Source organism: Hyla sarda, chromosome 5, assembly GCF_029499605.1.
Source record: "Hyla sarda isolate aHylSar1 chromosome 5, aHylSar1.hap1, whole genome shotgun sequence".
In the NCBI taxonomy this organism is placed as follows: domain Eukaryota; kingdom Metazoa; phylum Chordata; class Amphibia; order Anura; family Hylidae; genus Hyla; species Hyla sarda.
Genome location: NC_079193.1, coordinates 271,723,627 through 271,738,988, shown reverse-complemented (window position 1 = coordinate 271,738,988; position 15,362 = coordinate 271,723,627). Strand labels below are relative to the sequence as shown.

General features: G+C 39.6%; 1 protein-coding gene across 4 annotated transcripts in view; it reads left to right on the top strand.

Annotated features, from left to right (window-relative positions):
- ZNF521 (zinc finger protein 521) overlaps positions 1-15,362 on the top strand; it is a 405,801-nt gene that overhangs the window by 338,333 nt on the left and 52,106 nt on the right. For all 4 annotated transcript variants that reach the window (XR_008844205.1, XM_056521752.1, XM_056521753.1 and 1 more), the window contains one exon: positions 6,223-6,354. Coding sequence is in view for 3 of the 4 variants with exons in the window: in XM_056521752.1 (XP_056377727.1) it covers positions 6,223-6,354 (132 nt within the window). In the remaining variant the exon portion in view is untranslated. Of the gene's footprint in view, positions 1-6,222; positions 6,355-15,362 lie in introns of those variants that run through there.

Below are 15,362 nucleotides of genomic sequence, written 5' to 3'. Positions count from 1 at the left end.
GCCTTTCCTCTATTGTAAACAACCTCTATCGGTACTTTACATGAGCTATAGAAGAATAATCTTTGCGGCATCGATTTGATAGCAGTGACATATGTTTGGATATATTTATTTTTCCTTCTTCCACAGTCTAGCACATCTTCTGCTTCTCATTTCAACATTACTCTTAGTCTAACATGCATACGTTTATGCATATTTATCATTGAATAATATCTGAGGATGAATTATCTCCTGTTCTCTGGGCTTGTGTCAGACATAACAGAACCGTGATTGGACTCTGATATCCATGTGCATTGTTATAGAACTAAGCTACGTGTTAACTCTACCACAAGTGTTCAGTTTGTTGCTTTAAATAAAAATAAAAAAAGCACATTTCTATCCAGTATTGATACAGTACATATATCTTCTCTGCAGAATTTTAGTTTCTTGTCCAGTATTTCCCAGCACGAGCGGGGTAATCTTTCATTCGTCCTTTTGGTCCAAGTAGGTCTCTCTTCCACTGATAAAGTTTGGTCTGGGGTTGTATCTAAACTTGCCTGAAATGAGAGGGTCCTGCTTAACCCATGAAATATTATTGCAGATTGTCTCTATTCCTTCCCAATTAATTTACAACATTGGCCACAGACCTAACACTATCCTTCCACTTTCACAACTTCACTTACTGCTTCTGTACATTAGAATGTTGTTATAAAGTAGAACTGTGTAGAAAAAAAACAATGCAAAAAATCAATGCCTTCTTTAATAGAAATTTGATTAGAATCATTGGGTACTTGTCAAGTAGAGATACTTGGGTGATGGTTATTAGATAAGGAAGCCTGGGTACTTGTCATCAGGCAGAGATGCTTGGGTAATTGTTATCAGATAGGAATGCCTGGGTACTTCTCATCAGGTGGAGATGCTGGGGTACTTGTTATCAGATAGGAATGCCTGGGTACTTGTCATCAGGTGGAGATGCTGGGGTACTTGTTATCAGATAGGAATGCCTGGGTACTTGTCATCAGGTGGAGATGCTGGGGTACTTGTTATCAGATAGGAATGCCTGGGTACTTGTCATCAGGTGGAGATGCTGGGGTACTTGTTATCAGATAGGATTGCCTGGGTACTTGTCATCAGGTGGAGATGCTTGGGTACTTGTTATCAGATAGGAATGCCTGGGTACTTGTCATCAGGCAGAGATGCTTGGGTAATTGTTATCAGATAGGAATGCCTGGGTACTTGTCATCAGGTGGAGATGCTGGGGTACTTGTTATCAGATAGGAATGCCTGGGTACTTGTCATCAGGTGGAGATGCTGGGGTATATGTTATCAGATAGGAATGCCTGGGTACTTGTCATCAGGCAGAGATGCTTGGGCATATGTTATCAGATGTGTTGGTTATGTGATAAGAATAATTGGGTGCGGATTATCAGATATGGACACTCGGCTGTTGATTATCAAATAATAATGGATGTTTGTTATCACATTGAGCTTCTTGTTATTACCACTCAGATAGGGTTGCTTGGGACAGGTCATCAGATATGAATGCTTGGCTGCTTGCCATCACATATTACTATTTGGGTGCTAGCTATCGGATATGAATGTTTGGGTGCTAGTTATCATATTGGGATGCTTGTCACCAGATGGGGTTGCTTAGGATAGGTCATCAGATATGAATGCTTGGGTGCTAGTTATCATATTGATAGCTTGGCTATTGACTCCCAGATGGGGATGCTTGGGGTCTGGTCATCGGATGGGGATTCATGGGGACTGGTAATCAAATATGGTTTATATAAAGCGTGCCTGTCAGATCCCGCAAAAAATGTTAATCAGTACCTAATCCTGACCATCTAATTTTTATACCTTTTTTCATTAGCTCACAATGTTAAAAATCCTCTCAGGGGAAGGGGTCATGTCCCTTCTTGTGGTGGTGGGAGGTGATTGGTGTGCCTGCTCATGCAGCCTTGTCCATGAGTCATATCTTGTCCATGACTCATGGACAAGCTGATGCTGCTGCAGGACTGGTTAGTGTTCCAGTAGGTATGGGGACCCCAAGTGGTGGTATTTTCAGGAACCGTTTTCTTTCTTAAATATTCAAAATTTGTTCAACAACTATATTAAAAAAGGTCTTTAAGATTCTTCAGTAACAACGTATAAAAAGTTTTGGGATTTCACAGTGCCCATATAAGCTGCTGTTGTAACAAGCATTGTGTAACATTCTTTTTAAGGAGATATACTGTATATGTCATATATTAGTTTTACTTAAATATTATACTGGTCACATGCCCATGTACAACATATTGGGTATCTCAGGTGTATGTAACATATACAGGTAGTTGTTTAGAACATAGTGCTATTCTGTAGAAATGTAAGCACCTATCAGTTGCCCCCTTATTGCTGCCTTAGTGCACTGCTCATAGATACAAGTTGTAGGTGTCTAATCAGACCGATAAAATATGAAGGGACATTGTTTTCCAAATTGCCACCTTAAACGTGAAATGATGTGAACAGTATATAGACACCATCAAGGCCTGCTTCTGCCAACACGTTATTTTATCTTTAGTTACAAATAGAGAAAGCAAAGCAATCCAGCTTAGTGGAAATGACAGCTTGATGAGGCAGATACCATTACGTTTACAACATTTGTGTCATGTGCGCGACGGTAGTTAAAGGAACATATTGGTGGATGGGCTATTAAACTGTTTTGCCAAGTGCTTACAGTGAGATTAACAACTTCTCTCCATCGCCAACAGTTAATATTATTATAAATAGGTGTCTTTTGGCAGAGATCACTAAATGATTAAGAAGTTGATGTTGTTCTAAATGTCATTTTTTCAAGTTAAGAAATCCTCAGTGCTGATGCAGTATGCATAATATCAACCTTCTATTTATACCTGGTAAAATGTTCCTAAATCATAAATACATTCAGTTATTGATAAGTCCTAAATCTTTTTTATGAGTACACTTAGTACTTTGTATAGCGGTGTCTCCGTGCTGCCGTATGGCGCCTTTGAAAACTACTGTGCCATCCCCCAGAATATCTCCCCTTATGATGCCTTACATTCCTTTTTACTGACTGACAGATTTCATAAAGTCAGAGTCGTACAGAGGTATATTATTGTATCATAACTTTCTGTGGGTGTTATACCCTCATATTTCTATAGGGATATATTTTTTGTAATATTAATCCTGACTATGACTGTGCATAAGGCCTTAAACAGGGGCTACATGGTGCATTACATTGCGCACTCCAAGGTACACCTAACCATATTATGTCATTTTTCTATATTCTTTTGGAATTGTTTTTCAGATATGACCTAAAAGTTGCATTTTTACTATTTTAAAGAGTTATCAGTAAACTGATCGCTGCACCAGCTTCATTGATGGCTTCTTTACATCTATGGAAAATACTAATAATATCTGAATATCAGCTAGTTACTTTTAGGTTTACTTATATAAAAACTCTTGAATGCTTACTGCATACTACCTGATACATTTGTCACCTGTGCCAAGTGCAAAATATCCATGTACTGTATTGTATATGAACCAATATCACTGCTAGTCTCTACTTATTTTTATTGTATATTTTTAATTCAAAATAAGCTACATGTGCATCGTCTTTGTCCATTTTCTTCAAAATGTCATACATGTATATAACTCTGATTGTGTGATCACTGCGGGAGACCAGCTGAAAACGAGAGTTAGGATCCTGTTACGAGGGCTGGGATTGGTGAAAACTCTGATCATTCATATTTAAAGAGTACCTGTCACAAAATAAAACTTTTAATATAGTGTTCCTTGTGTAATTATCAGACACTTTCCCATTCACTAGCTTTTAAAATTATCAACATCAATATGTTTAAAATGTAAGAGAAAAAACGGACACTAGATGGCTCTGTTCTGTTCCCTGCCTTAATTAATACAGTAAGTTTGGTCTCCTCCCGACCTGGCAGGAGACCAAACTCAGGAAGTGCTTCTCTGCACTGAGCTTGATTGACAGCTGCACAGAGCCTCACTGAAAACTGCATACAGCCTCAATGAAAGCTGCAAATAGCCTCACTGAAAGATTCACAGAGCTTGAGGTCTTCTATTCATCACAGCACTGCAACCATGTGAGGGCAAAAGTGGTCCCCCAGCAGGCTTCAGTGATGTCATGCCTGCTGAGAAACACCCACTTTCTTCTGCTAAGAGATTGCACTATATGAGCAAGAATAAATGTATGATACAGAGCTTCTTAAAGCTCTGACATTGTTTTTAAGGGCAGGAGGGGTGTTAGGAGTAGTTAGGGAATATAGCCTGAGTTAGTTTAGAAAAGTTTATTTGGTGACAGGTACATTTTAACAACTGCAGAATGTAGGCACTCCGAAAAATACTCCACAAACACAATTATGTACCCTTCGGTTGTTATGCCAGCAGGGGGTATTAGGCTTGTCATGGTTATATACTTATTTATATGTACCACAAAAAGATCAAAGTAGCATTGTACATGTTAATGCTACAAAATAAATATGATCTCTCTGCAAAGAAAAAAAAAAAGCAACAACAACAGCATGTCCACATACAGCTACTTAAGAAACTTAAATCTATGTATGGTTTATTCACACTAGGGAATCTCAGCATGGAGTAATTATAGGTGAGATTCCATCTGCAGTGGGTGCCAGCAGAACAAGCCAGCAAAAAGGCGGCTATGGAGACCGCTATGAAATGTTCCGCCTCCATAGCCGGTAATGCATTTTTACCAATTCTACCAAAATAATTAAAACTCAGTGATTCTGTTTCTGGAAGAAAGCGGCTGTGTTTTCACTGATCCTGGATAACCCCTATCAGGCTATTCTCACATCAGCATGCGGAGCTCCATTATGGAGATCCATTTGCTGATTCCGCTAAAATGTCTGGAAAAAATCCTACATGTAAGGTTTTTTTCTCTGTTGAAGTCTTGCAAAATAACTAGCAGCTAACAGAACCCAGACGGACCCCATTCAAAGTGAATAGGATGTGTCCCAGCTCCATTGTGGCGCTGATGTGAACAAGGCCTAATGAAAGTTATTCAATTAGTCATATGGACCCCAAGATGGTGGCCATTAAAAAAATATATATTTCTATCTGCAGAAGCTCTCATACAGCTACATGATGGAAAAAAGATTTTTTTTTAAATGCTGTTTCCTTAACAGAGTTGGTTCACTTACAGCATTTATTCTGTAGAGCGGTGATAAATGATGCCAGGGGGCTGTGTTCCCATATTTACGTTTTTGTTGCATTTTGCCACATTTCTTTTCCTACATTATTGCAACAGTAAAGAATGTTATAAAATCATGTATTACCAGCTGCTTCTTATAAAGCACAAGCTAAAAACAAATGCAAATGTGGAAATAAAGCCTTAGCGTCTGTTCACACAGCAGATTTTCCGCTTGCGGAATTCCGCCTCAAATTAAAGCCCATAGACATCTATGGGATTCTGCACTCCCATTCACACTTCTGAATTTCCGCTTGCGGAATTCCGCAAGCGGAAATTCAGAAGTGTGAATGGGAGTGCGGAATCCCATTGAATTCTGTGGGCTTTAATTTGAGGCAGAATTCCACAAGCGGAAATTCTGCCGTGTGAATAGACCCTTAAAGGGGTACTCCGGTGGAAAACTTAAAAAAAAAAAAAAATGGTGCCAGAAAGTTAAACGGATTTGTAAATTACTTCTATTTAAAAATCTTTACCCTTCCAGTACTTTTTGCAGCTGTATGCTACAAAGAAAATTCTATACTTTTTGAATTTCTTTATTGTCATGTCCACAGTGCTCTCTGCTGACACCTGCTGCCCATATCAGGAACTGTCCAGAGCAGTAGAAAATCCCCATTGCAAACCTATGCTGCTCTGGACAGTTCATGATATGGGCTGCAGGTGTCAGCAGAGAGCACTGTGGACAAGACAAAAAAGAAATTCAAAAAGTATAGAATTTCCTCTGTAGCATACAGCTGCTAAAACGTACTGGAAAGGTAAAGATTTTTTAATAGAAGTCATTTACAAATCTGTTTAACTTTCTGGCACCAGTTGATTAAAAAAAAATAAGTTTTCCACCGGAGTACCCCTTTAACGTCTAAACAGACCTGGTCATTTAGGAGTTAAAGGGTTTTAGTGAATAACAATTTGCTAATATAGTATTTGATTTACACATTGAAAGTTTATTTTTGTAGTTCGCTGTTATGCATAATGCATTTTGGAAATATTTAATGTAATTTGTAATTTTTGTTTTTTCATAGATGAAGGTCTAAATCACGAGTGCAAGCTCTGCAGCCAGTCATTTGACTCACCAGCAAAACTCCAGTGTCATCTTATTGAGCACAGCTTTGAAGGAATGGGAGGCACATTTAAATGCCCTGTCTGTTTTACAGGTAATTCCTCATAGAATTTTCTCTTTGCATTTAACTTTCGCTAATTTATCATTATAGAGAATTAATCCTAAAATGAAATGAAGTGACTAGCCACCTAACACTATACCGATAGATGCAGGGTATGCTATTCAAAGAGGGCCTGTGGTCAGTCACTAAAAAAGAGTCTCAGGAGCCTTATTCCAACAGTGGTTTTAGCTGTTTCATAAGGCATCTTTGGCAATCTTTGGAAAGTGTATTTTTACATCAGATATCTCACTTTTAACACCATGTTTTGTCAAAAGGGTATGCAAACTTGTTCTGGTATACTCCTGAGCGGCACGATAAGTTTGATGGGCTAAACACTAGTGACTATATTTAGTCCATTATGTATCTGTGTGGGATAGCAGACCAAACTTTACGTCCTGAACAGAAACAGTAGACTGTACATTCAGGAAATTTACTGACTGTGGTCAGTAGTTGACTATATTCAGTCCATTAAAGGGTTACTCCCAAGGAAAACTTTTTTTTTTTTTAAATCAACTGGTGCCAGAAAGTTAAACAGATTTGTAAATTACTTATTTTTAGATTTCTCTGATGTCATGACCACAGTGCTCTCTGCTGACCTCTGCTGTCCATTTTAGGAACTGTCCAGAGCAGGAGAAAATCCCCATAGCAAACATATGCTGCTCTGGACAGTTCCTAAAATGGACAGCAGAGGTCAGTAGAGAGCAATGTGGTCATGACATTGGAGAAATCTAAAAAGTAAAGCATTTCCTCTGTAGTATATAGCCCCTAAAAAGTACTGGAAGGATTAAGATTTTTTAATAGAAGTAATTTACAAATCTGTTTAACTTTCTGGCACCAGTTGATTTAAAAAAAAATTGTTTCCCATGGGAGTACCCCTTTAAACTCAATGGACCTGCACAGGGCATGCAGCGGTATACAATGACATAACTTTTTAACAAGTTGCCAACATATATTGGCAATGTTTGGTCAAAACCTGGTATGAATAGCCCCTATGGAAAAAAGCAAAAATTTGTATGTGGTTGTGGTGATGCGCCATGTGGAATCTCTTCCGGGAAATGTAAACACAAGATATTGTATATGAGAGGAGAAGAACTATTGAGTAGGGATCGACCGACATTGACTTTTTATGGCCGATACCCATAATCTGTGAACGTTAAGGCAGATAGCCGATAACTTATACCAATATTCCGGTATAAGTTATCGGCTATTTCTCCCCCGGCCCCGCAGAAGCTGCTGCAGATCAATGATTTAAAGCGGGCGCTTTAAATCAATCAACTGCAGCGGCTCTTGTGGGGCCAGAGACCGCCGCCGCCACCACCCGCTTCTCTCCCCCTGCCTGTCCAACCACCAATGCCACTACCCCTCCACCCCCCCCCCCCCCCCCCCCCCCCCCGCCTATCCTCCGGCCAGAGACCGCCGCCGCACACTTCTCTCCTCTTGCCGGTCCTGAGTCCAACTACCGCTGCTGCGCCGTTGCCTCCCCCTTCCCCGGTCTTATAATGACCTGTTCCCGGGGTCCGCGCTACTTCTGGCTCCGGCGGCATCCTGAGCTGTCACTGTGCTCACTGACGGTGACATTACATTGAGGATGTCACTCGTCATTGCGTAGCGCACAGCAATAGCGCAGGACGCCACAGGAGCCAGAAGTAGACATTGACCCCGGGAACAGGTCATTATAAAACCGGGGATGGCGGAGGCAATGAGGCAGCGGCGGTCTCTGGCCGGGACGGTGCGTGAGCGGGGCATTATCACCATTATCGGCAAGTTAATTACCGATAACGCCCAAAATCGGGAATATCGGCCAATAATATTGGCCAAACCGATAATCGGTCGATCCCTACTATTGAGGTGACAATCTTTAAAGGAAAGTGCAGCCAGCCATAATGTATCAAACATTTCAACTATACAAATTAATGTTTAGTCTCACATATCACAATTTAAACAAAATGAGTAGATATTGCAATGTACAATAGCATCATTTCTTTATGTGCATACACTGCAGCTGCAAAGCTGCATGTTTATGGTGGGGACCATGTTTATGGTGGGGACCAGACCAGTGCTGAGTAGGGGAACCTGGGAGACAGAATCTGTGCTTTTGTCTCCCTCCTGTACTGTATAAGTACAGAATAGACATTTTTTTTAAATGCATAAATGGTTAATCATGTATAGAGATAATTGAAAGTGAAAGTCCTGTGTTATATTTTCTGTTGTTTTACACTTTACAAAAGATTACTTTGATATGTTACATCCAAATGAATTGGGCTGAATTTTTCATTTGGTATCAACCTTCGAGACATGAGTACAATGACCTTATGCACATGGCCATGTTATGGCTCCCTGCAAATATCCAGAGTTCATACAGGGGCATGAGGGACCATTTACCATGTATCCTTGGACATCATATTATAGAAGTATTCTGCAAAGTCCTATACAACGGCTCATGTAGTGCCTCGGACTCTATGGTGCCATAGCATCTTATCTGTGTGTTTTAATAATAGATGCCGGTAAACCTGCTACATTCAGTACATTTTTTATTTTACACATTGTGCAGATATTAACTATTTTTAATAAATAATTCTGTATTTGTAAGTGTAACCTGTAAGTATATTCCATCTTAACAAAACTAGAAGAACAGAATGACTAAAACAACAATTTATTAGCTCATTTTAACACATAAAGCGATGCAAGTGTCACCCTTCATTACGGTTATTATTGCCTCTCGAAGTTTGCCAGCGGGAAGAGGTGCTCAGACAGCGACATCTAGTGTTGGACCTGGCAATAACATTTCTATTTTTTAATAATATGAGAGCAAAGAATAAAATGATTCAGAGAATAAATGAGCTGCAGATTTCATTACTACACCATGTAAGAGAAAAGCTGCAGATAAGACAGAACCTGCCCTCAGCAAACTTCATTTCTTATTTTTTTTTTATTTTCCGCCTAAGAAAAGCCTATTGTGAGCCCACTAGGTGGACAGTCTACATATCCTGCAGTAATAAAGGCAATTGTCTTTGTGTATAGATGTTCTCATAAGAATCCTGCAGCTATCTCTAGTGGCTTCTACACACCCTCCTGAAATTCTTCCTTCTGCATAGGAGTAATGCCTTCAATCCAATATGTCAATTCTTTAGTGCAGAGGGCTAGAAATCCTTTGGTGAAATCGATTTTTCTATTGACAACACTTGTAATGCTCTAATAAGCTACTGAGGGGCTTATTGTACGGGTTTTAGTGCGGTGCTGCTGTAATGTCTTATGTGTTTTTAAATGCTTTATTTTTCCAGTAAATGCATTGTGAATTATTATTTGATTGTTGCTGTTGTTATAATATTTACAGATACTGCGGCTAAGTTGTGAAACCTGAAAGCCTGGTAGGCCTTTTCTCCCCTTCTATGCGTTTCTCCATTTTGAGAAACCTCGATTGGTCTCGTTCCTCTGAATTAATTGCATGGCAGCAATTTTGATTATTTTTAGCATATGACACTTGAAGATATTTTTTTATGTTTGGCAAAACCCCATACAATTTACCATAAATCTCTGTGGTTTTTGGCTGCACAATTTCTAAGTTGGAACATGTTGCTTTTAGCTTCCCTTACCTGTGAAAACCACAAGGTTAATAACCACATTACAAAATTACAGAAATTTGCTGTAAATCACATGCAGTTTAGCTTTAGGGTGACAATCCCAGCCTTATTGACATTCAGGATTATGGTAATGACTGGGTAACTTGGGGGAAGGTGAAAGAGGTATTCTGCGATTATTTTTTTTAATGATGGACAAATAGTAATAAAAAAAAAAAAATTACCCACCCCAGTCCCCCACAGGTCTCTGATGATCATCACTTCTTTTTGCCTTAAAGATGACACATTGTACCAGGATCTGCCTTCTCAGCCAATCACTTTGGGCAGATCCCGTTACAACATGTTGTCTTGGAAGCAAAAAAAGAGATAGTTAGAGGACCGTAAGCAGCTGTATCTGGACCTGCGGACTACGGGGGTAGGTAAGTATGGCATTTTTTTTTTTTTTTTCTAATATGGCAGTTCCGGAATACCTCTTTAATTCAGATTATGAACTAGTTATGTCAATAATTGTAAGCATTTAAAGGGGGTCTTATCTATGAGTCTAAAACATGTAAACCAAACTGTTCAGTTTTCTGTCTTGGAACTTTCCTTTTTACTGCAATGAACCAATGGATTTTATTCTTTACAACATTCTGGTACCGGAATTTTTTTAGCCACTCCCTTTTTTCAGGAAATGGTCTTTTACCCATGTGCTCAAGGATGTGCTAGTTCAGGTGACATGAACTGTTGTGCTGACTGTATTTCTGCATCTATCGCACTGGAAGACCAGGCACATATGTCCATTATGCAGGCAGCCCATTGATTTCAATGAGCATTATGTAATGCTTCACTTCAACTTTGGAGGGTGTGCAAAGATATTGAACATTTACTGCCAGGTTTCTCCACATATCAAAGCTGATTGATAGGAGGCCCAACAGCTTGTAACCAGCATATTGACGTATTGCCCAAAATGAGCAACCTCTTTAAATTGAATGACAAATTCAATAGATACCCTAACCATGAAGGCCATAGGTGTCATTTATAAATGTAACATTTATAGGTCCTTTGAACGTGCCTAATGGGATCCAAAATAGAATCTTTTCATTTAAAGAGGTAGACAGTGGCTTTAACTCAACAATCCAAACTTTGTAGCATCTGACCTTATGACTGGTGCCGCGTATCTCCGCTTCTGGAAGCATGCAGCTCTCCTTCTCTATAAGCTGTCTCTGTGGGGTAAGCTGGATTTCTGATTTCTTTGTGATGAAGTACAATTTCAAGTGTGTCCTGTCAGAACATGCTGGGAGTTGGAGTTGTACAGCAGCTGCCGAGTCACAGGTTGCACACCACTTGTCTAAATGGATCCAAAAAACAGATGGACCACCATCTTTTAGTAGTTAATCTATTCATGCCAATGAAAAATATTTGGCTTAAAGGGGTACTCCGGCGCTAAGACATCTTATTCCCTATCCAAAGGATAGGGGATAAGATGCCTGATCCCGGGGGTCCTGCCGCTGTCAAGCCCCCTCCCATAGGCTTGCATTGAGGTGGTGGAGCGTGACGTCCCACAGGGGCGGGGCCGTGACGTCACAGTGCTCTGGCCCCGTGGACTCATTGTAACGGGGTGCTGCGTGCAAGATCACGGGGGTCCCCATCGACGGGACCCCTGCTATCAGGCATCTTATCCCCTATCCTTTGGATAGGGGATAAGATGTCTTCGCGCCGGAGTACCCCTTTAAAACTTGATGCCATTTTTAGAAGTTTTCAGTTTGAAAACGTTGGGAAACTGTGCTGTACTAAAGCTTCACCTTTAGTTTAATGTTACCCAGGTTGAGTCTCATCGTAATAGAATGAAGTATTGTTTATTTTCTTATGTGATCAATGGGTCTAGTCTAATGAGAAAATGTGATTAAAATGTATGAGTCAACAAGCAATATAGTAATTTTATCAGCTGGCTCGAAATTAGAATAATTGTAATTTTAAGACTGGAGTCGGAGTCAAATGCCAGCATCCTTAATCAATCTTCTCCTGTCTGCAATGATACATATTCTACACACAAACTTTTTTTTTAGGTCACAGTGCACCAAGCATCCATCAGAAGTCAGTGCTGCCAACCCAAATTCTGCCTCTGGCATATACAATTTAATTATTAATAGCATGTCTCCCAGGTAAACTGTTACACATTCTTAGGGCCTTGTTTTGTAGTCATTAAAATTGAACATGTTTGTATTATTGAAACCCTTACATTCTCGGTGTAAGCTTAGTTGATCTGAATGTGTCCAAAGAGAACCCAGTGATTTCCCATTTTACTATCCCTGCCCTGGAGTATCTCTACAGGATACAATTTTTAAACTTTTGATGTAATTGTTCTCATGTTTACTGATGTAGTAATTTATTGTGACTTGTACAGAGAATATATACATGATCCTGAATTTTAAATGGACCTACCATAGTGATCAATGTGAACAAAAAAATCTAAATTAGAGTTTTGCACATTTAGGATAACCCTGTATTTTAAAGGGATAGTATATTGATTGGATATACATTCACTTTATGATCGATGTGAGTCCTATGTCTAGAACTCTTACTCTTATAAGAATCAAGAAGATACTGCACCATTTTAGAGTTGCACCCCCTTCACGGTTTTGTTCTCAGCTTAAAGGACCTATCTTCATTTCTCTACAAAGTTGGGTGGCTGAGATCATCCCTGTGCCGTTAAGGGGATGCAGTGATATACCAGAGCTGTGTCCGCTTTATTCTTAGGATCAGTTTAAGTCGTGGAGATATGACCCCCTCCAATTATATAGGGATGGCATGGAATATAGACATCGATGAGGTGTTCTTCTGATTTCCTGGTAGAATACCGTATAGGAAATGGATATACATAAATACTACCAACATATGGATTATTGCAAGTATGCAAGTCTTTTATTTTGCTGTAAATTTGTAATGAATACATTTGTAATTTTGTAATAAATATTCCAGTTATCCTAAACTGTTATTGTAAGGGAACCACTCACCAATTTTTTGTCTGTATGAAGGCTCATTTTTTGTGCCATGATCAGTAGTTTTTAATGGTGCCAATTTTGCTTTAAATAGACCTTTTGATCACTTTTTATGGACTATTTTCTGCTATATGTAGTGACCAAAAATGTGCAATTCTGGACTTTGGTATTTTTTTCATGTTTACACCATTTACTGTGCGGTTTAAGTAACATTATATTTTAATAATTCAAACATTTTTCCATTCGGCGATACCACATATTTTTTTTTTTTTTTACACATTATTTTATTTATAAAATTGAAAAAGGGGTGATTCAGACTTTTACTTTTTTTGTTTTTTGTTTTTTTATTCCCCATAGGAGACTATAAGATGGAATCTTTTAATTCCTAAGACTGATCAATGCTCTGCTATTACACATCATTGATCAGTGTTATCTGCGGTCTGTTGCTCTAGCCTGCCAAAACAGGCTAGACCAACACAAAGAAGATCCAATGGCATGGAGGAAGGTAGGATCAGTTAAGGTGATCGGGACCGCATGATTGTCCCGTGGAGGTCCCGTTCACCCATAGCAACCAGCTAGCAACATTGAGTTGCTGGCTTTAGGTCCCGCGGTAAGCTTTGATCGGGGGATCTAAAGGGTTAATAGCCTCGCCACGGCAGGCTGTTAGCTGCGGCCCCTGGCTGTTGATTCCAGCCAGGGGGCACGCGGTACGGAGCGGGATGACATCACAATTCCATTCCATAGCTGCTCTGTACGAATACGTCCTTGGGAGGGAAGGGGTTAAAAAATCCTGTGTTGCCTTGGGTACTTAGGGTTATTGTCTTATTGGAATGTGAACCTTAACCCCTTAAGGACCAGGCCATTTTACACCTTAGGACCAGAGCGTTTTTTGAACATCTAACCACTGTCACTTTAAACATTAACTCTGGAATGCTTTTAGTTATCATTCTGATTCCAAGATAGTTTTTTCGTGACATATTCTACTTTAACATGGTGGTAAATTTTTGTGGTAACTTTCATCCTTTCTTGGTGAAAAATACCAAAATTTGATGAAAAAATAGAAAATTTTGCATTTTTCTAACTTTGAAGTTCTCTGCTTGTAAGGAAAATGGATATTCCAAATAATTTTTTTTTTATTCACATATAAAATATGTCTACTTTATGTTTGCATCATAAAATTGACAAGTTTTTACTTTTGGAAGACATCAGAGGGCTTCAAAGTTCAGCAGCAATTTTCCAATTTTTCACAAAATTTTCAAACTATTTCTCAGGGACCAGTTCAGGTTTGAAGTGGATTTGAAGGGTCTTTATGTTAGAAATACCCCATAAAAGACCCCATTATAAAAACTACACCCCCCCCCCCAAAGTATTCAAAATGACATTCAGTCAGCGTTTTAACCCTTTAGGTGTTTCACAGGAATAGCAGCAAAGTGAAGGAGAAAATTCACAATCTTAATTTTTTACACTCGCATGTTCTTGTAGACCCAATTTTTTTATTTTTACAAGGGGTAAAAGGAGAAAATTTATACCTGTATTTGTAGCCCAATTTCTCTTGAGTTAGCACATACCTCATATGTCTATGTAAATTGTTCGGCGGGCGCAGTAGAGGGCTCAGAAGCGAAGGAGCGTCAAGGGGATTTTGGAGAGTACGTTTTTCTGAAATGGTTTTTGGGGGCATGTTGCATTTAGGAAGCCCCTATGGTGCCAGAACAGCAAAAAAAAAAACACATGGTATACCATTTTGGAATCTAGACCCCTTGAGAAACGTAACAAGGAATTAAGTGAGCCTTAATACCACACAGGTGTTTCACGACTTTTGCATATGTAAAAAAAAAATTTTTTCACTAAAATGTGTTTCCCCCCAAATTTCACATTGTTGCAAGGGTTAATAGAAGAAAATACCCCCCCCCCCCCCCCCCCCCCGAAATTTGTAACCCCATCTCTTCTGAGTATGGAGGTACCCCATAAGTTGACCTGAAGTGCACTATGGGCAAACTACAATGCTCAGAAGAGAAGGAGTCATATTTGGCTTTTGGAGAGCAAATTTTGCTCAGGGGGCATGTCGCATTTAGGAAGCCCCTATGGTGCCAGGACAGCAAAATAACCCCCACATGGCATACCATTTTGGAAACTAGACCCCTTGAGGAATGTAACAAGGGGTACAGTGGGCATCCCCCCCCCCCCCCCCCCCCCCACTGGTGTCTGTCAGATCTTTGGAACAGTGGGCTGTACAACATTTTTAATTTGCACAGCCCACTGTTCCAAAGATCTGTCAGACACCAGTGGGGTGTAAATTCTCACTGCACCCCTCATTACATTCCGTGAGTGGTGTAGTTTCCGAAATGGGGTCACATGTGTTTTTTTTTTTTTTTTTGCGTTTGTCAAAATCGCTGTAACAATCAGCCACCCCTGTGCAAATCACCTCAAATGTACATGGTGCACT